We start from the raw sequence: 25192 nt of genomic DNA, 5'->3' as shown, positions 1-25192 counted from the left end.
TTGAGCCAAACCATCCAGGATCTAAAAAACATGAAAATCCCCGAAATCCCGGTATGGCCTGGGACTCATTAACTGGGGCTTGCGGATGCGGTTGTTCGTATTACCCCCCCCCCACACACACACACACAATTTTCCCCCTTCCTTTCCACCCCTCCTTATTACCGGAGTGGGAGCTCGGAAAAGCTTTCGGCTTCAGTTCTGATCAGAGAACACAGAGCAGCCCCGTAGCCCTGTGGTGTGAGCTGCTGGTTCAGATTAAAACCCAAGACCCGGAGGCTCCTTTAGGAATTTTTTTTTTGCCTAGGGGCAGAATATTCGCTCAGACCTGGAGGAGGGTAGGAGATGCGACTGTGGGAATGGAGTGGAAAGGAGAGGTGGGGAGAGGTCTTGATGCCCCGCGCCCACGCCCCACGTCATATTCGGGGTTCGGGATGCGTAAGGGTGGGAGTTCTCCCTGCGAATAATAATGACCGTTCGTATTCTAGAGCCCGAGCCCTGCAGAGTTCCCGGCGGCCCGGTCCCGAGGCGCAGCGGTCGCGGCGCGCGCCCTTGTCTGCCCGCACCATGAACACCTTCGTCTTCAACAAGCTCGGCGGCGCGGTGCTCTTTGAGGACCGCAGCGCTGCGGAGCGGGAGCGCAGCGGCAGGCCCTTTGGCGGTGTCCTGGACAGTGCTCACGTCCGCCCCGAGATGGGCATTCCCGATGGCCCGACCCTCAAGGACAACCTCGGCCTGAGACACAGGCGGAACGGGTAGGTGCGCCCCTCTGGACCTCTGCTCTTCTGCAATCTGGAGGGGTGCGGGCCAAGGGCGCAGACGGGCTAGTAACCAGGACCCGGAATTTTGCGGAGTTCCCAAGAGGGCAGGTTCCACCTCCTGGTCTTGCGCGCTTATTTATTTTTAAAAGATCTTCATTTCTCACCCGGGTTCATTGTCAAGATAGTTCAAAAAAAAGCTTGCAGAAACCCTGTATTCCGAGCACTGCGCCCCTGAGCCCTCGGACACGGGCAGCTCTTTGGGGATGTTTTGGACCGCGGGGACGAACGCACGACTGCGAACCGACTTGGAGGGACTGAGTGGGTTGTAGGAACAGGGCAGGGCCAAGCAGACGGGGATTCCCAGGTCCGGCCAGCCCCGTGGGCTTCCCCTCTGCGGTCCCCGCGGCTCCTCAAACCGTCTTGAAGTCACGAATCGCTGTCCAGGGGTGGGGCCCGGGTGCCAAGTCCTTGGAGACGCGCGCGCGCATGTGGCTCGGCGCGGTCCGCTGCGAACCCGGAGCGTTTCGGCTTAGCAGGGTGAAAGACTGAGAGGATATGGAGTTTTCTGGGGGTGCTGGCTACTCGGGATAAGCCCCAAATGTCTGGACCGCTCGCTCCAGCCGCATCCGCAGGGGCAGGGGCTGCGCTCCGGCCCGTCTCCACCTGAAGGATTGCATCAGCTGGTGAGATTGGGTTTCAACAAAAATGCTACTATTAGGTCCTTTTGGAATTGGATTTCAAAGTGTTGGAAAGAGGAAAAAGAGGCTCCGTGGCCCAGGCGCAAGCGCGCGAGACTCCCTAAGGGGCCGGGAGCGATGGTGGCCGTGCGGCGACACCTCCCGGAGCCGTCTGGGAGCGCACTAGCGACCAAGTCTAGCTTCCAAGGCGCAGCAATCCCGTCCTCATTTTTTTTTTTTTTTTTTTTGCGATCTTTTTCCTGTCCCGAATAAGACAGAGCTTTCCAGATGTTTAAACGCCCCCAGAGTGCCCTCTCGGTTCTGCATCCTTGCTCCGTAAGCTTCCGTTTGCAAGTTTCCCCTTTTGCTAGTGCTAGTGCTCCACGTTAAGGGCAATGAGATGGCTCTTTGCTTGTAGGCGACGGAAAGTCCCCAGCAGGCTGAGTTCCTTGAAAGAATGTTCCAGTGCTCATAGCAGCCAGTGGGCAGGCAGGCAGGCGAGGGTGACAGCCAAGTCGTTTGAGTAACGCTTTCAATCAAATCTCTTAACCTTCTTCTAACCCGTGTCCTAGACATCTCCCTGGGGGAAGAAACATCCCTGTCGTCAGCCTAGCGACAACCAGGCTATTTTACACAAAGACTTTCTGGATAGCCTTCATGACTTCCTTTTCTGTGACTCCCTCCTGCAGTGGAGGCTAATATGGGGGCGGGATGGGGGCTGCGCTCATCTGGGCCTCCTTCTCTCCCATGTCCCAGGGCCCGGCAGAACAGCGGAAAGGTGAGGCACAAACGACAGGCTCTGCAAGACATGGCGCGGCCGCTCAAGCAGTGGCTTTACAAGCACCGGGACAACCCGTACCCCACCAAAACGGAGAAGATACTCTTGGCCCTCGGCTCGCAGATGACGCTAGTGCAGGTAATCAGCCCACCTAGCTCCCCACACGTCTCCAAAAGCAGCCCGATTGAGATTTTTCATCCCTTAGGGCCAGTGAGGTATCTCCGTTCCTGCAGTGACTTCTGGCCTCCCTTTGCAGCCTGGTCAGATCTGCAGCTGAGGCTCTGTGGGAAATTTCTGGGTTTTTTTTCTCGACCTTATTTTTCTGTTCAGTGCCAATGCTGCATTCAGGATGGCTCACTTGGGGTTTTGTTAGGGACACAGTGAAAAGTGAAGCTCAGAATATTAAAAAAGATTATCTGGAAACTTGGTCTGTGTATGCAGATAGTTACAAATGGGCCTATTGGAGTAAGCAACAGAATTGCTTGACTAGAGGATTCCTTAGAAGGCATGGCTGAGCCACACCCTAGGGTTTCTGATTCAGTCATAAGGCAAGGGTGTGTTCATATGTTCAGGCCTCTCTGAACATTCAGGATGCTGAATCCACTGGGCCTGGACCACTCTCGTGAACCACACAAAATGGCACTCTATATAAGGTCAAGTGGGCTTTTAAATTTTCTCGTATCAGCAAGAAGGTGGGTGGAAGGGCAAAAATTGGACTTTGTTTTTGCTTTAAGAAGACACAAGCTAGAAATTGACTGAAATCTAAAAAGTTGTTGCTTGTATATTTCTTTCTAAGAAAGTTAAGAACAGGAAGATATGAAATACTGGAGTTGTCTGGTCATTTGTTTAAAAATAGGGTTCAGATTTGCGTTTTTTCCCCTCTAATGACAACTTTATTTTATATTGACTAGCTTCGTCTTTATAGTATCTTATAGGATATTTACAAAAATATGCTCAAGTAGAGCTGTTATTATCAATTTTCCAGGTGGTGCGACTAGGCCTAAAGAGTTTAATGCACATCCTAGCACACAGGTTTTCTTTAATAAATACAATGACATGGATGTTCATATGTGAAGACACAATAAATTTATTCAAAAAGAGGAAAATGATCTAAATGAGCTGGGAAGTCTCATATGCTGTAGAAGTATTTACATCATTACAATTGTGAAATTTTGACATTTTGTTTTAAAATACACTTCTATAGTAAAAGAGGGCCTCCAAATAAAAAACATACTTACCTATAGACAAAGCAAAAATTGTTTTCCTACACAGTATTGGTTTAGATTTAGGAATTATTGGAAAGCTTGTCAAAGCCTGAAAGCTGACTTATATTTAGGTTACTTAAACTATAATAAGAATTTGTTTATTATTTATTTTGTTTCTTTCAGGGTATAATGGCAGAGATTAGCATTTCTGTTTTGTTTCATATTAATAGTAATTTATTATAGTTTTGTGGGAAAATTAATTTAATATTCTTTTCACCTTGTATTTTTACTACCTGTTTAACAATTTGCACTTCCAGTAATTTGCAAAAGTAATTTAAGGAAATTATTCCAGACAGAAAATGTAACTTACAGAAATATGCATGTTCATAATTTAGGTTTAAACATATATATTATTCACTTTGAAGATACGCTAATTTGTGAGTTATTTGAATGATTTTAGCAACAAAATGTTATTGGATTGATCAAATATGAGAATAGTTGTTTAAGATGTCTATTCTTTTGTATAAGAAGCAAAAATTCTTATGATATGTTTTTATTTTTGAAAGGTCTTTAAATTTTTTGTGCAATAATTTCATTGAGCTGCAATGCAAGACATTATTATTTTAATACAAAATTCAATTTTTACCTATGATAATTGTTTGAACACAATTTGTGAATAATTTTAATAAGTTTCTTGAGCTTTCTAATTATATGTGACATTTTTATTCACATAATGGAAACTTTTCTTATTACATTTTCTTCCTTCCATATCAGTTCTCATGAAATAAAGACACTTTTTAAATGAACACAGTTAGTTACAATAAATGATAACTCACTAATGAAATTCAGAGTTAAAGCAAATGAGGTCAGTTTCTGAAAGTTAGTGATACAAGGGAGAAAAGTATAAAATAACCAAGGGACTTAATATAATTCAATTTGAACCCAATTATTTTAAATTAGGCACAATGGGGTATCTATGTAAGAATAAATGTGTGCATATATATGTGAATACGAACATGGTGATCTATTTACCTCTGTGTTTTTTAAAGAAGGTGTTTCTGTATGAGGGCTTTGTAAGTCAGACATACATTAAACATCCAAAGGAAATTCTCACTCCACAGGAAATCAAATAATTTGTGTAAATACTTTACACTTCTGGGGGAAACTACAAAGCTGTGATCTGAATAAAGCTTTTGATCCCTCTAAATCCTTAAATGTCTTCTATGGAGACAGGCTATTTGAGAAGACTGACTGTGTCTTACTCTCACATTATTTGATGCAATGCTTTGCATGTAATGAACAACCTATACATGCTTTGATTGGAAGATGTAACTATCAGTTGACTTTCCAAAGTGCCTTTCTGGAAATTAGAGAATTTCTTGAAATTTGACAAGTTAGTCTGATTTAAGTTTCATCCTTTGGTAGGGAATTTATTGAATACAGTTTATTATCTTTAATGCTATGTGGTTGCTCAATAGAATAAGCATCGTATAAATCATTTAGTGTCAGTATATCACATTTTTATAGTTAGATCAAATTGGGTGTGACTTCATTCTGGCCTCAAACCCCTATCTCTCATTTGCTGCAGTATCTTCTATCTCTGTTTCTGATGGTTTGGATTAATAACCAATCAGAATTACTGTTTTATTCCTTAACTATAATTGGTCTTATATTCTGAGAATTTTCGCCCTCAATATATTCTTTATTGTTCAAACTTTTCAAACTATGTCAAACTTTTCAAACTGTGTCAAACTTTTCATAAGAATTACTATTGCCTTGTATTGCTGTCCCACTTAACACAATAAAGAATGGTGTTAAAATGGTCAGCAATATCTCTTACAACTTAGAAACAAAAGGCTGAGACATTATGGAGGAAATGTATTTTAATATCACAAAAGGTATTGTCCTGAGAAGTAAAAGCTTGATGACATCCATTGACACCTAAATATTTTTATTCCTATATAATAAAATGCAAAGAAATGTTTCTGCAACTTCTATTGATTTTTACTCACTATTTTCATCAATTTCTTTGAATTTTCTATGATTGTTTCTTGATTAATTAATCTGACATCTATTTGCTAATAAGGTAAAATTTCTTAATATAAGTAATAGGGGAGTTTCATGTGTATATGTGTGTGAGTGGGTGTGTTTTGACAGTAATCAACATTTCATTTTACTTGTTTTCTATGACTTAACATAAAAGTGTAAAAATATTTAAATAAAGATAAAAATACTGAAAAAGAAAGTTAATATTGTTATAAGCTATGTAACTTGCCTTTGAAGAAATTTGATGAGAATAATAGCTAGAGATATCTAGGCTCATTCTTTTTCATTATACATGTACATATGTTTTAAAAGACATTTCTATTTATTCTGAATTATAAAAGCAAATGTCTTTTGAGATGATTTCTTTATGATCACAATATAATGTACAGAGCAAGTGGAACTTGTGATTGTTTTGATGACTGAATATTATTAGCACACATTCCTATAATACATTCAAGAACATTGGTTAAATTAAACTGCTCTGGTACAAATTTCTCCCCTATCTTGATACAAAATGATATTGAGTAGTCTTGTGATAGATATCTAATTATGGTCACTGTCAAATGATAAAAATAACAAAATTTCAGATTGAGTCTTTTATATTATTCCTAGTATTGTACTACATAATGTGGAAATGAGTTGATCACTGTCTCAGTGGAAATGGACCAAAGTGACTTATTAATCTTATGTGTTCAAAAGTAAACAGATGTCAACTTATTCCTTTGCATTTACTGTAATAATTGCTCTGTTAAAATGAAAAAAAAAAGGTGAACTCCATAGTTAGTGTAGGATGAAAGCCACAGTTTCTCTTCCAATATATATGAATCTCTAAACAGTCACTATAAGAGTGATTTTAAAGCTCTAAAATTGAAAAAAAACTATAAACTATAAACACATCCATTAGCTATTTCTCTACTATTTCCACAGCCCATTACAGATAAAAATTAAACAAATACTAAACAAATAGATATTAAATAATTATACTGTAAATTTCTGGTAATATACTGGCAAAGTAAATATATTAGCTGATTAGCCTGCCAAGTTTATGAGATTAATTTAGAAACAGGCTGTGATAAACATTAGCAAAGTACTAGAAGTCCTGGGCAATTGGGCAAGAAATTAGAAGGAGCAAAAGGGAACTATCAACAAAATCAAAAGGCCAGAGAGATAAGATAGTCTAAAAGATAGATCATCCAGCAGATAGAGAAATTGCCTGGCACATGACCAACACAGGTTCAATTCCTGGCACTTCATAAAGTTTTCTAAACTCTGCAAGGTGTAATCCCTGAGTACTGCTGGGGATGGTCCAAAAACCAAAAACCAAAAAATAAATAAATAAATAAAAATAAATAAAAATAAAAAATTAGGCAATACGTAGCAAGTATTGATGAGAATTTTGTGCATTTTGGTATAATCATGTAAGCACTATGGAAAACAGTCAGAAATTTCCTGCACCCTGTGGAATGTTGTAATGATGCATGCATGAAGAGTATAAGTAACAATATTCAAATTGCAGTATCTCAATAAAAGTAAAAAAATAAATAAAATTAAAAAGGCATTAAAATTGCACTTTATGTTTATTGATGCATTATGTAGAGAAGTCAAGAAATGGAAGAGGTCTGGAGTGGTAGTACAACAGGTAAGGCTCTTGTCTTACACTTGGCCTACCCAGGCATCCCATATGGTACCCTGGGGCTGAATGTGGGACCAGGAGTGCACCTTGAGCATATCCAGATATGCCAATAAATATATAAATAAGTAAAACATTAAAAATAAGAAATGGAAGCATACTAACTGTTCTATTCATGGATGAATAGAAAAGAAAGTTGGGGCATGTAGATAAGTAAATACATCTATAAATATAGATAAAGGAATATAGGACCATATTTAATAATACTGTATTGTTTATTTTTAAGTTAGTAGAATAAATCTAAATTTTTTATTCCTCCCTAAAATTTTATACTGACATATAGACATGGATGCTAACTAGACTTAATTGCAGTGACTGTTTCATAATATTCACAAACTAAATAATTTCAACACTTAAAATGAATATAATATTTTCATATATTATATATTCATGTCATTTATACCTAAATTTTAAAATCGCTTTCTCAAAGTACCTGTTAGAAGCAATAAGGATTTTGATGAGTATTTGACAATGATTTTATAGTAGAAGATTGAGGAATTGTGTGGACAAATAACCTTCATAACTAAACTTTCTATGTGTATAGGAAATAGAATTGATCTATTACTAGTTCTTAACTTCAATGACTAATGCTGAGGAATTACTCAATGTGTGTCTGTGTATGTGTGGTGTGTTGAATAGTCCCAGAAATTGTCTATAGAGGTTAGAGAAGGCAATTGGAAGTCAGATTGAATTATAGTAGTAATAGCAGAACTTGAGAGGGTAGAGGATCAATGAAGACTAAGGTGTCTGAAATAATAAGGTTATATATTACCTCATTGTGCATATCTTTAAAAGGAGAGTTTAAAAGGAGAGACAAGGGGTAGGCATTTGCCTTGCGTGTGGCCAAGCTGGGTTAGATCCTTAGCATCCCATATGGTTTACCAAGCACCACAGGAGTGTTATTACTACACTCTGGGAGAATTATCCAGAAGTAATTTCTGAAAATGCAGAGGTAGTAGTTGTCACATCACATCACTGGGTGTGGCACCCAAACTAAAAACAATAATATAAAATAAAGTGACAAAATAAAATAAAGTGGAGTGACTTTTGCTTAAGTCAAAAAGAATATATAGTATTTCATATATTTATTATCTATATTTACGTAGATCTGGATGAGAGTATAACCAAATTAAAACTAAAACTAAGCAAAACTACATAGTGACAAAATATTAGAATTTTCAATTTGTAATAAAATTAATTTTTTGCAAGCCTTACCACAAATTCATTGGATAATTAGTGACTGAGCTATGTGCATTAATAATATAAATCTAAAAATAGGACCTCACAGTGCAAGCATTGCACCATATAAACCATTTTAACAATGTGAGTTCATTCTGGAACAAATGGACAAAAAGACCCAATTATTCTATTTCAGCATTTGATTCTGTCAAAGTCAAATATTAGCCTTTAGGTTACATGAATAATAGAAAGAACCTTAACATTTTAGGATTTTAAAGTCCACAGCAAAAAAGAGGGGGGAGTGTGTTGGCTCTATATGGATGGGTTTATTTCTTTGCTTTTGCCTATTTACTTTGGTAAACACGTGCCCTTGGTTCTAGCAGGTGCTGTTTGATTTTCCCCCTCTCCTACTTCTCTGCTTGCTCAGTCTCACATTATTTCTCTCACCTCTCTTGTATAGTCCTACCTCCTTAATTGCCGGTGATTCCCAGAATTTAGGTTTCTTTTTTTTTTTTTTTTTTGGTTTTGGGGCCACACCCGGTGACGCTCAGGGGTTACTCCTGACTATGTGCTCAGAAATCACCTGACTTGGGGGACCATATGGGAAGCCGGGGGATCAAACCGCGGTCCGTCCTAGGCTAGGGCCGGCAAAGCAGACGCCTTACCGCTTGCACCACCGCTCTAGCCCCACTGAATTTAGTTTTTAACCCTCTTTTTTAAATTTGTTTGTTTACAATTTTAACTCTCACATCTGAACATTTCACCCAGATCTGATCTTCCTCACCATTTCTGTCTAGGACCATGTTTTTGTGTGTCTCATCTATGCTTTTCTGGAACCTCCTCAGATGAAACATTGCCCAAATCAAGCATATCCTTTTACCCTTGAACAATTTTGCTTACTTTCTTGTCACAATCAGGTTTGATGCCTCAAGGTGATTGTCAACTTCTCTTACCCATGGTCATGTCTCTAGTGTTTATTTTTTTCTTAATTGTTCTATAGCCTTACAGTGGGAGCATGCTTCACTATCCATATGTCAGACATTCATTCAAAGCTTGCATTTTTAAATGCAAGAGTGAAGCAGCATAGGGAACTTGCCTTACAGACAGCTATCCCACGTTCTTTCCCTGGCACACATGATCCTCCAAACCTGATCAGGAGTGATTCCTGAGTGCAGAGCCAGAAGCACTGCTGGGTGTGGCTAAAAAAATAAACAAACAAACAAACAAAAAAAAACCCTAATTCTTCATTGAGTCTTGCATTCCTTACAAAAAATAGCTTCTTCCTTTAGGCTCTTCTATCATTTTTGCTAAATATCTTGTGAGCCATTCATCTGACTATTTTTAATGTTAGAATCATTGCATATTTTTACTCTCTTATTAGACTGAAAATGTAATGTAGTTTGACTCCCAGAATGTTGCAAGTGCTCAATCTTTGTAGGAAGTGCTAATCTTATTTGTTGAGTGAGTGACTGGATATGAATATACTTTTATCATCTTAGACTATTTATTGATCAATGACACAGAGAGAGACTTAGATCCATTATGCAAAAGTAATTGTATTATGGATGATTTTTATATCTTCTTAATTGAAAAATAATTCTTTTTAGGTGTCAAATTGGTTTGCTAATGCAAGACGTCGGCTTAAGAATACTGTTCGACAGCCTGATTTAAGTTGGGCTTTACGAATAAAGTTGTACAACAAATATGTCCAAGGAAATGCTGAGCGACTCAGTGTAAGCAGTGATGATTCATGTTCTGAAGGTTTGTTCATATTTTTATTGGGCTTTTGGGGCTTTGCTTCTATAATAAGAAGTTCACCTCAGTTGCTATTTTCAGGTTCATCCTACAAAACATAGTGGTGACAGAGTGGCTCTTTCTTACTGCATGAACTCATTTCACTTTTACAGAACTATATAAATGACCAGCAGAATTAAAACTGTTCTCTCTTGTTTGTATAGTTATCATGTGTCAGAATAATTTTGTAATAAACTCATTAAAATTCCATAGGGAGAAATTACATTGATTCCTACTTTTCTTTTTTTTTTTTTTTTTTGTGGTTTTTGGGTCACACCCGGCAGTGCTCAGGGGTTATTCCTGGCTCCAGGCTCAGAAATTGCTCCTGGCAGGCACGGGGGACCATATGGGGCTCCGGGATTTGAACCGATGACCTCCTGCATGAAAGGCAAACGCCTTACCTCCATGCTATCTCTCCGGCCCCGATTCCTACTTTTCTTAACCTAAAAACTAGACTCAATATAAAAGATAATTTTAGGCACCTAAAGTACCATTTATTAGGATTTTATTTTATAACCATTGAAATATGACAGTTGGGTGGTTGTGAACAGCTATATATAAACACTACCTTGTGATGTTTTTCTCTCTTAGATGGAGAAAATCCTCCAAGAAACCTCATGAATGAAGGGGGTTATAATAATCCAGTCCACCATCCTGTGATTAAAAGTGAAAGCTCAGTCATAAAAGCTGGAGTGAGGCCAGAGTCAAGGGCCAACGAGGACTATGTGTCACCCCCAAAGTACAAAAGCAGCTTGTTGAACCGTTACCTTAACGACTCTTTGAGACATGTCATGGCTACAAATGCTGCCATCATGGGAAACACGAGGCAAAGAAACCATTCGGGATCTTTTAGCTCCAATGAATTTGAGGAAGAATTGGTGTCTCCCTCATCATCAGAGACAGAAGGCAACTTCGTCTACCGCACAGGTCAGTCTGTGTTTCTTGTACTGCCTTGTTTCAAGCAATTGAAACTGCAGTAGATGCATTTTGTTTTGACAACTGTAAAGACATTTTTTTCAGCTTAAAAACTAGTTTTGTTTTAACTTACCAAAATATGCCAGTTAGAAGATGTTTTGGGAAAATTTTCTTCCTAATGCATACTTTAAAGAATTTTTATCCTGAATAAAATTTTTTTGCCTTAACTATAAACATTCATTGAGATACATAGATAATTGCATTTTATTCTCTTAAATTATTTGAATATTAATAATCATGTAAGATGAACTTTTAATTAACAAATTAGCAGAGATGCCAAGACTTTTGTGAAGGGAAAGTGTAGATCTAGTTTAAATTGCTTTGGAAATTTTATTTTGAATTCTAGAGAGCACAAATAAGGCTATTAAATAGCTTTGACAATTTTTCTTCCAGAAATAGTGGATAGATTTCTACCTGGTCAAGAATTTTAGTGGGTTTGGTAAAATGCTCTATCTTGACTTCAGTTCCAAGACTTTTGCTTAGTTTATTACATTTAGAGTAAGTTTTGTCTTTTTTATTGGTGCTAGTTTGATTTGGTTTTGGTTTTGGTTTGTTGGGCCTCATCTGGTAGTTCTCATGGATCACTCCTGTTTATTCTCTGGTCATGGAGCTCTCTGGGGACTCTTTGTGTTTTGGGAATCAAACTAGCGTTGGCTTTGTAAAATGCTAACAAGCACCTTAACCTCTGGATTGTCTCTCCCATTCTAGGACAGAAATTTTTAGAACAAAGAATGTGCATGACATATATTTTCCAGATCCTTAAAAATGCCAATAAGTGATAGTTATAAATGTTGTAACTAGAAATTAGTTCAGCTTTCAAAGATAATGAAGTCTAGATTGCAAACACATAATCTTCATATCAGAGTAACACAGGAGGCAGGAGGATAATGACTACTATTACTGTTTTTACTACACACTGATGAATCATTGAGTAGTTAGAGGCTAGACCCTATGCTAAATATTACACAAATGGTATTATATTTGGATTTTAATTTTAATATCAAGGAACTTAGTAATAATGATGCCTTAAAAGAGAATTTAAATTTTGTTGATATAATATATATACAGATTATTTAGAAAAATCTAAAACTCAAATTATAAATTTTATTTTAATGTATTCAAAGAGTCAAAAATCTCAGTGTAGTATGAATAACTTGTAACCATGGTGTTTAAATAAAATTTTTTTTTAATCTCAGTGCATTTTAAAGTCCAACTCAATCTCATTTGCTTTTTGCATTTTTAACTCTAACAGTGAAAGCAGCCTTGCAAAATTCACAATATTTTATCAGTAACAAAGTCTTTAAACTCTATACTTAACATCTAATAGGACCAGAGCAGAACATTGAAGTAATTTATAAGCTTATGAAGAAAAATTAAATTGTGACTCAAATACAATGAATTGAAAAATTAAGTTAAAGAAAGATCAGACGGAAAGCTGAAAACTAAGTTGAGTTGATTTGGTATATAATAGAAAATTTCCAAGAGCAGTTGATGAAAGTTCAAATAGGAAATGAGAAAGGATATTATCCATAAATATAAATAACAATATAATCAATAAATATAAAATATAAAGAAAATTGTTCTTTTTCTGTGTTTGGGCAGTTACACTTGGTGCCAGAAGTACTGGGCTCAGTGCTCTGAAGTGACCCTTAGTGGTGCTCAGGTGACCATATGCCATGCTAGGGATTCGAAGTAGGGTTAACTACATGCAAGGCACGTTTTACTTCCTACCTCTCTGACCTGTGAATAATTTTTGATATTATATGTTTACATACATATATATATATATCAATTACATGGATTAGTTTTATCTACCTAACTGAAAGTGTAAATGAATTTAAGTTTTTAAGTGACTATTAGGAAAAAAAATTTTCAGCAAACCAAGTTCCTAAAACACAATTTAATAAATTATTTTAATTTCTTGTAAACTTTAAGGAAACAACTAATGTATAGACCTTATACATTTTGTAGAACATAGAGAAATATGGGAAATATATATATTTTTAAAAATGTAAATGTAAATTGGGGCTTGGAAAGGTATTTAAACAACCAGAAGTGATCTCTTAACACAGAGTCAGGAATTACTCCTGAGCACAAAAACAAGCTAAAAAAAAAATTTATCCTACTCTCAAATTAGTTTATAGCATAGCTTGAAAATTAATATATTCATTTATGACACTGCTTTTAAAACAAAACAACATAACTGGATAAAGAAATGTTATGTGAAAAACAACTTAAAATTGTAGAGATACTGAATACAATTATGACAATACAATTTATTTAGGCAAAAAAGACAAAGAGTTTTTGAAAATGAAAACTAGTTTTGTTGAGGTATTGTGGGATAAGAAAATTGAGATTCTTTAAAACATTTTTATAACACATTTCTTTGTGCTGGACAGTAAAATCAGGTCTTTTGGCTATGAATGTTACCCAGTATGTGAGTCTGCTGAATAGGCATGTTTTCTTCAGAGGTGACAAAACATAAAAGTCAGAGAAAATTACTAATAATTATCAGAGTTGAATATTTTGGCATTTATTTCTATTAATGCATTTCAAGTGTACATTATAGGCTATTCATTGACCAAATCTTATTTTTAAATAAAAACTGATTGGTTTTTAGGGACCAGAGTCACAGTATACTGAGTAAAGTGTTTGCCTTGAATGTGGCTGACCCAGGTTCAATCCCCAGTACCCTATGTGGTTCTCTGAGCCTGCCAGGAGTGATCTCTGAGCGTAGAGCCAGGAGTAAAACCCTGAGTACTGCGGGATATGGCTACTACCCCCCAAAAGAACACTCTACTTTTATTTTATAATTATAAAAGCATTGAAAAATCAGTCCAGACAAGTAAATTTAGCTTTTGTATGTGTATATGTGAACATATTTTTAAAAAAGTGAATGAAATGTTTTGATTTTGTGAATGGAAACTTGTGGGTACAGCAAGGAATCTATACCCATGGTGAGCACATGCTTTGCATATAAAATGCCTGAGTTTGATCCCCATAATATATAACAGCCAAGTACTAGTAGGAGTAGTCTTATTGGTCACTGAGCACCACTGGATATATGGTTCACACAACTAACCAAAAGAAAAAAGGATGAGAAATTGGTCTGCTAAATTTCAGACCCAAAAAGTAAACTACTGTCTTGGGTGGGTGGGAATTGAATGAAAATCAATACCAATGAAACTGAGTTGGGGTGTCAAGCATGAGAAAGTGCAGAACAAGGGATTTCAGTCATTATTTTTGAAGCTGCTGCTTTATTTTCCTCTGGAATAGACTTATTCTGAGCTCTTTGAATTTCTTTGATTGTTTCTTTCATCAGCTAAGTATGTCTTTGCCATCTCTCCTCCCCCTTGCCAGCTCTACAGAAATAAAGATTATGAATGTGTGTGTATATATGTGTGTTTGGTGCCTGGAACCCAAACTAGGAATTCACACATGCTAGCATGTACCTTTATTAATAAGCTATCCTCAACTTTTAATTTCTTATTTTTTTATCAATACTAGATCACTTTCAAATACAATTTACTGGTTTGTCCATTTTTTTCCCATCCATTTATCCCATATTTCATGAAATGTTTGAAAATAAAAAAGCTAAATGTAATTGTTACAGGAAAATTTATAAAGCCAAATGAAAGAGCTGGTATATGGAGGAATATTGTCTTGCTGAATTTCATTTCACTTTCTGTTAAATTATGGAGGAGAATCATAGTATATTACTGAGTAGGAGTTCTAAATGAAAATATTATTGGACATGTCAAAGTAGATACGAGCAGTTTTTTGTTGATTTTGTAATTGTTTTTCATTTCTCTGTAATAAACCATTTTCAACCTCATGCTGGAGCACCGTGGCTGTGGGATCTCGAGAAATAATTGGTTAAAACATTTCTGACAGAAGCAATTAATTAGGCTTAATCAGACTTCTAAAGGTCATTGCTTCTGCATACTGATAAAATGTAGTCCCTCCTTGTCATCTGTTGAAATGTTATCTAAATTATTATTACAATCCATTTACAAAATGTGAGGTTAACAGCTGCTAATTTTCAGATATTTTATTACAAACTGACATCCAGCTCTCTAAGCCCAAGTGGATCTTCTTTTGAGATATCAGACTAAAGACTCTGGCTTTAATATCCACCACCCTTTGCTGTCTAATCTGAGCTCATATTCTCCAGCTGGGATCAGCTGCAACCACCATCTGGTCCATCATCTTGGGATCATTGAAGGCTTTCTGACCTTGGATTAGCATTTGATTGACCCTTAAAACCAAACCTATTAAATTTCCTTCTTTGCTGAAGGAGAAAGAAATGCTTTCTAAGATGTGCACTGATGAGAAGAAAACTCAGACAAATCTTCAAATAAATCGTGTGAATTACTATTCTTTCTGAGAACATTTTTTTTAAGTTCCTTTTTTTCTTTTTTGTTTACCAATGGCAATTTACAAATTACTGTTATAATCCAGGGCTTTGGGCTGGAGAGATAGTACAGAGGGTAGGGTAATTGTATTGCATATGGTCAGTTCAGGTTCTATCTCTGGTTCCCCATATGATCCTCTTGAGCCCCACAAGGAGTGATCCCTAAATGCAGAACCAGGAGTAAGCCCTGACTCCACTGGGGGTGGTCTCCGAACAAAAACAAACAAAAAAACAATGCTCTACAAACAGGATAACTAATAAATTTAAACTGCTCCCAGATGGCTGGATTTTTTATTTTTATTTTTGGTTTTGGGGTCACACCCAGCAGCGCTCAGGGGTTACTCCTGGCTCTATGCTCAGAAATCGCTCCTGGCAGGCTTGGGGGACCAGATGGGATACCAGGATTAGAACCACCATCCTTCTGCATGCAAGGCAAATGCCATATCTTTCATGCTATCTCTCTGGTCCCAGGGCTGGATATTTTAACTTCATTTGTTGAACTATCTAAAATCCCATTTCATATATCAGATTTAGTATATAGCAAAATATATAGGGGAAGAGTACTCTTTTTACATTATTGTGGATAATCAGATTAATTTCCCCTGCATATAATTGGGGTGTGATTCCTGCTGAAGAAATGGAGATTTTGACTGATACAAAATAAGTTATTTGTTTGGTGCATTCAAGGTGACAAGTATTTCCCCAGTTAAAGCAAAATGAGAGAACTAAAGATTTTAGTTACTGAAGAAAAGAAGCTCCAGGAAGCAGACAGTTCAGGTGCAGAAGAAAAGTTAAATGCCACTTCCAAACATTTTTTTCCTTTGCCCCTTATGATCCCCTCAAGGGGAAAGATCTCTTTGTGTCTCTGTGTCTCTTTCTCTCTGTCTCTTCTCCCTCTGCCTCTCCCTTGCTCTTTCTTTCTCCCTACTTATGTCCTTTTATACTTTAAATTTTACAATTTTAAGCTAACATTATTGGTAGGAAAGTAGCTATAAATTTCAATAAACCAGGGAGAAATCTGGGATTAAAAGTTTTTTTTTTTTAATTTTGATTTATAGAGCACATTTGGGTGATGCTCATGGGATACTTCCTTACCAGTTCTCTGGGGGTCATGCAGTGTTGGAATTGACACTGAAGTTTCACCATGCAAAAAGCATGTGCTCCAGCCCATTGAACTATAATCCCGCTCCCTGGGATTTCATTTTTATTTCAAATGCCATCTCTTTGGATGAATGCGCTCACAGTCCTGAAATACAGTGCGTTTATGTGCATTACTCTACATGTCACACACACATTGTGCTAGTGAACCAGCTTCCTCCACGCACTTGGTGCTAAGCAGCTCATCAGAGAAACCTTAGAGAAATGAAGCAGAAGATTAAAGCGATGTGGCCTTTGGTACAATGAGTAATGGCCCCAATATTTATAGGTCTCACCCATTTTAGATTTTGTATCTGGGGTTACTTAAAATAAGCCTCATGGCTACTAAGATAAACTTTCACAGGAGCCAGCTCTTAAGGATATGAATATTAATATTTTTCTTGGGATTTTGGTAACTAGCAAGTCCATTTTTGGATACTTTTTTAATTGTATTTTCTGTACTTGTCACATCATTGTTTTTTTGTTTTTATTTATTTATTCAACTTTGGAGCTACATCTGTCTGTACTCAGAGGTTACTCCTGGCTATGTGCTCAGAAATTGCTCCTGCCTTGGGGGACCATATGGGATGCTGGGGATCTGTCCTAGGTTAGCGCGTGCAAGGCAAACACCCTACTGCTGTGCCACTGCTTCGGCCCCCCTCTGCTTCTTTGTTTTGTTTTATTTTGTCTTTGTTTGGGTTTTGGTGTTGGTGTGTGTGAAAGTAATTTTATTGAACCAAAACTGCTAGAAATGTGTGGTGTAGAGAGAGGGGGGTGGAAATATGTGTTCACAAGAAAACACACATTTCTCCAGAGTGGGAATAAGAAAGCTAAGAAACAAAGACAAGTGCTCACTTCAGCAGCACATGTACTAAAATTGGAACAATACAGAGAAGATTAGCATGGCCCCTGAAAAAGGATGACATGCAAATTCGTGAAGCATTCCATATTGAAAAAAAAAAAAAACAGAGACAGGCCAGTGAGAGACAGATGCATATTCAAGGGACAGGATGGTCTTGAGGAGCCAGTGATCACTTTGTTTTTTTTTTTTTTAAGAAAAAGAATTGAGTTTTGCCATTTTGGGTTATTCCAGACATGCTTTTCCTGGCATGCTAATGATTGTTGATATACTGCAGCAGAAAATAATGAAACTGTCCATCCCCAGCACAGTTAGTGACATTTAATGGGTACTTAAAAAGCTGTTTCCATTTTCCCTCTTTTGTCTTTACAAAGTGAATATCTAAACTATCAAGGGTCATCTGGGAATGGAGTATTCTGCTCTAAGTCAAAATTTAGATAGACATTTGGGTAATTATTTTAAAATAGAGAATCTTTACTTGTCCTAACTAACATTAGACATAGACCCTGGGGTGTGCCTCAGCACCTTCATTCTAAGTTTCCACTTCCCATTGCTTTTTATGAGCCTTTTCACTTTCTCAAGTCAGTAACTAGCACATCCTAGACTCTCCCTTAACTCATTTGACCAAGGGAGAAACTTGTTCTATTGCCTTTCAAGAAAGGGACTTTCCCTAATCACTTATTTCAAAGCTGTCAAATTCTGACCTCTGGGTAATTCTGGGTTACTCTGAATTAAAAAAAAATTGAGGCATGATATCTTTATAAATCAAAACAATTGAGCCACTAACACTCAGAGCAGACCTCAACTGCAAAAACAAACAATTTTTTATTATATAAAATATTTACTTAAGCACCATAATTACAAGTATGATTGTAGTTGTGTTTCAGTCATAAACAGAACACCCATCTTCACCAGTGCAACATTCCCACCACCAATGCCCCCTCTCCTTCTCAACCCCTGTCTGCTTTTACTTTACTTTTACTTTTACTTTTACTTTACTTTTCTCACAAATTAAGATAGTCATGGAAGTTGTTAGTGTAGTTATTTCCCGAACTGCACTCACTACTCTTTGTGGTGAGCTTCATATTGTGAGCTGGTCCTTCTGAGTCTCATTTCTATTGTCTCTGAATATTATAACAACAATGTCCTTAATTTTTCTTAAAGCTCATAGATGAGTGAGACTATTCTGTGTCTATCTCCCTCTGACTTATTTCACTCAGCATAATAGATTTCATGTACATCCACATATAGGAAAATTTCATGATTTCATCTCTCCTGATGGCTGCATAATATTCCATTGTGTATATGTACCACAGTTTCTTTAGCCATTCATCTGTTGAAGGACATCTTAGTTGTTTCCAGTATCTGGCTATTGTAAATAGCGCTGCAATAAATATAGATGTGAGGAAGGAATTTTTGAATCGTATTTTTGTCTTCCTTGGGCATATCCCTAGGAATAAACTAGAACAAACTTTAAAATGGGCCTGTTAAAGAGGCAGGCTGTAGGGTAGGAGGATATAAGGAACACTAATGAGATGATGTTGATACTGAAGATGTCAGAGACATTGTATGCCTAAAACTCAACTTATGAATAGCTTTGTAAATTATGGTGCCTTAATAAACAAATCACAGGTGATTGTCTTACCACTGTAACTTTACCTTGTCCTCTTTCTTTGCATCTTTGTTCTCATAATTAAAAGAACCAAACTAACAAAAACAATAAAGTTATGTTTAATCTCAAAAACAAATAAACAAATCAAAAACTTGTAAAGTATTATTTTGAACATCATAGACATATGTCAGTGACAGTGGTGGCAAAAGAGTCAGATCAGTGATTCCTAAAATTCATGTGGGCTTGATTTATTGAAATTAAATTGTCCTTAGAGATTCATTTGCAAAGTTGAAATGAAATTGCCTCAGGGGTTATATGCTGTTAAAAATGGAAAGAGTAATATCTGACAGAAACAGAATAAAAGAAAAAATATTGGCACAGGAAATTTGTTGGCTCCTCAGAGGTAGTCTTTCATTCATATTTCTTCATTATTTAGCATCATGTGGGAGCCTGGAAAACCAATCTTATAGGTCCTGAGACTTAGAGACCCTTATAACAATGTGACTTACAAATAAATTTGAAAGTACGCAGCACCTTCAGTAAGAAATTTAACCATTTGGCAGGGGGCTGGTGTGTGTGTGTGTGTGTGTGTGTGTGTGTGTGTGTGTATGTGTGTGTGTGTTTAATCCCTGTTCATCCTTTCCTTTTATGTGTCATCTAAGGGAGTTAGCAACACTGATTTTGTATTTGTGTAAATGTAGACAACTGTTTCTGAAATACAACTGTATTCTCCTTATGCTGATGCTCACTGCCTTGAATGTGTTAAAAACTGTAAGGACCAGAGGTGGTATTCTATTTACATGAATAGTTCCCTAAGCACTCAATCCAGTGTCTTTTACATATTTGTTCCATAGTTCTTTTTTTAGTATACAGTTTTTTGAGGTATCATGCTTTCCAATAGCCATATTTTCTAATGAATTTGTGTGTAATGATGTCATCTGTCTGCTTCTTCAGTCATAAGAACATCTTAAGTCTCATATGCATACAGTGATCTCTGTTTATGAAACTGACAAAAGAAAGAAAAGGGCCCTGAATAAGTTTAAAAGTGGGGTGGAGGGAAGAGGGGAGGTAAATGCAAAAATGGTAAAACCAGAGGGGATAAATGAAATCTAAAACTCCAAGATGCATAAAAGGTTTAAAATAAAATTGTAAGATATAAAATGAAACTCAATCTATTTTTCAAGTAAAGAAGTGACTTTCAGGAAAATGTATGCATGATAAATGGAAAAGGTCGAGTAGTTTAAAGGAAATCTACTGTGGTATAATGCATAATAGTAACAACAACAAATAGAGATTTCATGAAGTTCACCTCATTGAATAATTATATTTATTGCCTGTATCTATCTAGTTCAGAACTTTGTACATGGGACTTAAGAAAGAATATATTTGGGAGTTTGGGATGTGGGTCAGTGGTAAAGAATTTATTTTGCATGTGAGGCCCTCAGATCCCCTATAGGTCCAGAAAACAACCTACAGATTTAGGTCAAATCTTCTGCTACATCCTCAGTGCTAAGTTGACCATTTTCAATTTTAGAAGAATGACTTTTAATCATATGAAAGAATTGGAGAAAGTCTATAATGTTTACATTTTCTTGTTCATGTGTAAAACTATTGTGCATTTTACATATTTTCCTTTTAAATCCAAGTCTACCAACATGAATTGCTGAGATGTCCTTTCTGTTTGGACAGATTGTCGATTTATCTGGTTCATTGTGATTAATTTTCAGGTACTCTGCACTGCAGACATGCTGGCATAGTCACTCATATCCGGGTACAATTTCATACAAATTCTTGTTCATGTCACTATATTTAAGACTGTGTGACTATTTCCATTAAGACTCTTTTTTTCATTCCCTAAGGTTTCTAAATAAGTCATAAAAATTAAAGCCAAACACAGAGCTGGCATCAAAGAACCTTCCCCCCTTCTATATATAAGAAATAGAGGTGTATAACTCACACTAATTTGAAATTTACTGAGGTTTTTTTTTTTTTTTTTTTCAATCTTTACACACCAGAGTCCCAAATAAGATCCATTGACACCTCTCCAATCTGGCCCTGAAAAGGATGTCAGAAAGGTTTTACTGCCTGTGAAAATAACAAGACATTCTATTTAATGAATGTGGAAGTGGTTTCTTTTTTTCCTTTTTTGGTTTGTTATAGTTAGTTTTTCCTTTCTGTGCCCTTACTTTGTTTCTAAAATTAAACAAGTATTTTTTTTTCTGTGTCAAATTTGACTTGTTGATGTAACAAAATTTTTACTCAGGATAAATACGTGTTTTCTTCTAGTCCAGAATTTTGGTACTTATAAACTTTGAAAGCTTGAGTCCTTGTTTCCTACGAGAAATGCTATCATTTGTAATGGGGAGTTTTGAGGAAGCAAAATAATAATTTTATTCACTGTTTCACCAACTTTCTTTGGTGAAATTTGAGGACTCCCTTCTTTTTTCAGTTAAATGTGATAAAAAAAAGTGAGTAGGAACAGTAATAGAAATGGAGCCATGACTAAGAAGCATGGTTTTAAATATGAAATGTGGTGTCCATTTTCTGCTCTATGGATATATTGGATATAAACATATACTTTGAGTATATATATATACTTGGAGTCATTATCTGAAGTTTCTCAAAAAAAGAAGCTTGAGTGATAATGATTAGAAAGTGGTTTGAGTTTGACTCTTTCCAGATAGATGAAGGAGTCAAACACTATTTTCCCCAATTGGTAGGTCAATGAAGTGCTTCCAAATCAAAGTCCCCTTTTGCACTGGCTCAAGGTAGTCTCTGCACTAGATGAGCCTATAAAGAACTTTCAGACTTCTCTGACTCAATGATTTGGACAGCATCTTAGTGATGGCACTATAGTGAAAAATACTCTTAAGTGTTGTTCATAAAAAAAAAAAAAAAAAGTTCTAACTTTGATCAGGGCTCATTTCCAGAAAGAGGAAAAGTGTTTAAAACCGTGGCATAGAGAAGGACATTATGGTTCTGTCAAATTTCTATGGAAAAGTCAGGTGAAAAGCTTTTAAAGCATGGAAAGGTGGGCAGAAGCAACCATTCATAAAGCAAAGTGAGATTTCCAAGAAACAGTTTGTTCTTTAAGTCCCTACATAGTTGCCTGCACATTTAAAATTCAGAACTTCCAGTGCCTTCGATGGCGCCAAGCTCAGGTTATGGCGGACAAAGCTCTCAGTATGGCAGAGACATTTCAACTAAGAATGCCCTGTTCTGCCAATATTGTCATTATGACACTAAAATGTACCCTTTTACCAAGGGCCAAAATTCAGAATCTCGCCTTCCAGTTTCTGCACTGATTTAGAGAGCAGATGCCTAAAAGGCTAAGTATTATTCAGGATCATTTGTCACATGGATTCGGGGCAAAAAGATTACTGGCAAGGGTGAGAATTCCTTAAATGTTACTGGGTCTTACATTTCTAAACGTAAAATCCCGATCCAGAAGTTGCTCGGTGCCAAGTGCCTTTGCTGTGATGTCTTTTGCCCAGCATGAAGCTAGTTGGGTCAGATATTGTGGCTGCCTGAGATCCTCACAACTGTCCCTAATTTGCAAACTAAGATTGAGGGCCCTTGGTTTTCATTTTTCGTTTTTCTTAGTCTTGGTTGCTGTATTTTTTTCCTCCTGTATTTCTCTTCTAAATTGCTAAGTCTATCCCGTTGCATCAAGAATGTTCTTCAACAATGAGAAGTACAGTTGGTCTTGTTTTACTTTTTACTGTGTCTCCTGAGCTTCATTATTTTAGATTTTTGCAGAAATATGACACCAATTCAGAATGATTTATAATCCCTGGACTCCTGGGTTATCTAACCTGTGTGCTTTTGCTTTTAGACTTTTAATATATGTTATTTCCCTAAAAGGTGCTTTTCAGAAAGAATAAACATAAATCAATTTGGAATAGTAATTCTCAACTGTCTTTAAGAGTGCTTAAGGACTGTTTCATGGTTACTCTGATTGAAGCAGTAAAATTGAGTTTATGGTTAAAATAACTTTCCTCTCATTAGGATAATATAAAAACCTTCAATTTTAGGATTTCACGACATATTACCAACCCCCAAACACCATTTCTAATCTCTACCCTCCTAACATACACCCAAACTGTGAAATACTAATAGAAAGTCAGGGAAGCATCATAAAGGCCAATGATTTGTACATGTTCTGTTTGGCCTCACCTTATCCCAAGAGCTTTAATTAAAATGATAGTCTAACAGCCTGGAGAGACATTCTGTTGAAGCAATTCAAGTTTTAAATTTTACCTGCAGTTAAACCTGCTGCTTCAATGACTGCAGGGACCAAATTTTCTCTCCACTTAACCTCTTTACTTGATCTCAAGTCGAGCCTGAAGATTCAGGCTACAGGAAGATAAAAGGTGCAAAGTGCAGAAAAATTGTTTTAAATTTTTAGTCTGCCTGAAACGCTAGCAGTTGTGTTTAAAGGCATGGCCCTTTATTATGAAAATATTTAATATAAAAATATAAAAATTTTAGCTATAAAATAAGGCCACTCGACAAGATTATTCATAAGTACCTTATACAATAAGACAACTTATGCGAAATACAGAGGAGAGAAGGAAGCCCACAGTTTATAGAAAGTCCAGGTTAAATTTCATATTATGTCTGTTGAAAACAAAATTTGGATTCTAAGCAACAGGGGAGGAACATTGCAAAGGAATATCAGGGACAAGGACTCAGGGAGCCCCCTCGTGGCAGGTCCAGGACCTGACTATGGAGGATTAGAAGGTGCCCAGAACTGGAGGCGGGGGTTAGGAGAGTGGCTGTGATTAAACCAGTCAGCATTCTCTGGGTTTGTATCATTGTAGGAAAACATATCATAAGATTATTTTTAATTGTATTTTTCACTTACTTCATCATTTCAGTTGTGCATTTATATATTCACAATCTAATTTTTAAATAAATCACAGGAGATAAAGATCTCTTGACTTTCTCCACCCCCCCAAAAAAAATTAATGACCAGTTATTCTACACAATTTAGAGTACTTCCACCTTTTATTACTTGAACAACTACTACCTCTATCAAATACTTCTTTATGGGTGTCTCTTTCTAGAAGATATTGGATTCCAATCAAATTAAAAACAGTTTCTAAATCAGTAGCACATTGTTGCTCTGAGTGCTTTATTGTACATTTTTATGTATAACAGGGTATAGCTACTTGCAAGTTGTTTCAAATATTTTCATCTAGGGTCTTGAATTTACCTTTAAAATTAAATTTTGGAATAAATTTGGTAAGTTCTATGTAAAGATTTTATTTGGTAGTTAATTTGGGAGAGCACCAAATTTACAGATTGGGAGAATATTTTTAATCTTGTTGTATTCGATCTTCTCATTTAGGAGCTTTCTGTATTCTGATCCTCTGCTAAGGTTTTTAATGTTTGTTTTGGGGGCCATACCTGGCACTTCTCAGAAATTTCTCCTGGCTATGTTCTCAAGAATTACTCCTGATGATACATATGTACCATATGGGAAGCCTGAAATTGATTTAAGTTGACTGTTTGCAAGGCAACTGCCTTACCCACTGTTCTATTGCTTCAGCCACTCAATGCATTTTTACACTATTCTTTAGTTAGGTTTTGCACATTTCTGTTACATAAATTTGTAAGTATTTTAGTTTGATTTTGTTGTTTCTATTATAGACCAGTTCTTAGCTGCTCCACTTTTAAAATTACACAGAAGTGTAGGAATTATATTGTATGTTGTTTATTCTTAATCAAATTAAGTGTATACAGCTTGTGACTTTTATATAGAAACTACTTTATGCGTTTTTCCCTTTCATTTTGTTTTTCTCTCCTTCCAATTACTACAATGCATTGTCCACATTAAATAATAGCAGTTATGGTATTATGGTATTATGGTAAGAATTATGGTAAGAATAATGCTATAATTTTTAGGGGGAAATAATGTTTACTGAAGGTTTATAATAGACACTTTAGAACATAAATGATTCTCCATCCAATCCTATATTGATAAGATTTTTCCACCCTGAAGATATATTTAGTATGGGGTAAGCTTTCTGCCTTGCATATAGCAACCCCAGTTCTTTCTCTGT

The 25192-nt window shown here is 36.4% G+C and overlaps 1 protein-coding gene and 1 non-coding gene across 2 annotated transcripts in view; both read left to right on the top strand.

The window, feature by feature from the left end:
- Window positions 1-493: 493 nt before the first annotated feature.
- The window catches only part of MKX (mohawk homeobox), a 63839-nt gene continuing 39140 nt past the window's right edge, over window positions 494-25192 (top strand). Inside the window, exons 1-4 of the mRNA XM_049777804.1 lie at window positions 494-752; window positions 2192-2351; window positions 9941-10094; window positions 10719-11054. Coding sequence (XP_049633761.1) covers window positions 565-752; window positions 2192-2351; window positions 9941-10094; window positions 10719-11054 — 838 coding nt within the window. The 5' untranslated portion in view covers window positions 494-564. The remainder of the gene's footprint in view (window positions 753-2191; window positions 2352-9940; window positions 10095-10718; window positions 11055-25192) is intronic.
- LOC126015208 (U6 spliceosomal RNA) lies at window positions 17501-17607 on the top strand. The gene has a single exon (XR_007498096.1). It is a non-coding gene; the product is annotated as a U6 spliceosomal RNA (small nuclear RNA).

The sequence above is a fragment of the Suncus etruscus genome, chromosome 7 (assembly GCF_024139225.1).
Source record: "Suncus etruscus isolate mSunEtr1 chromosome 7, mSunEtr1.pri.cur, whole genome shotgun sequence".
NCBI lineage: Eukaryota > Metazoa > Chordata > Mammalia > Eulipotyphla > Soricidae > Suncus > Suncus etruscus.
Note: the sequence above shows the minus strand (reverse complement) of the source record. Positions and strands in the feature narration are given on the sequence as shown.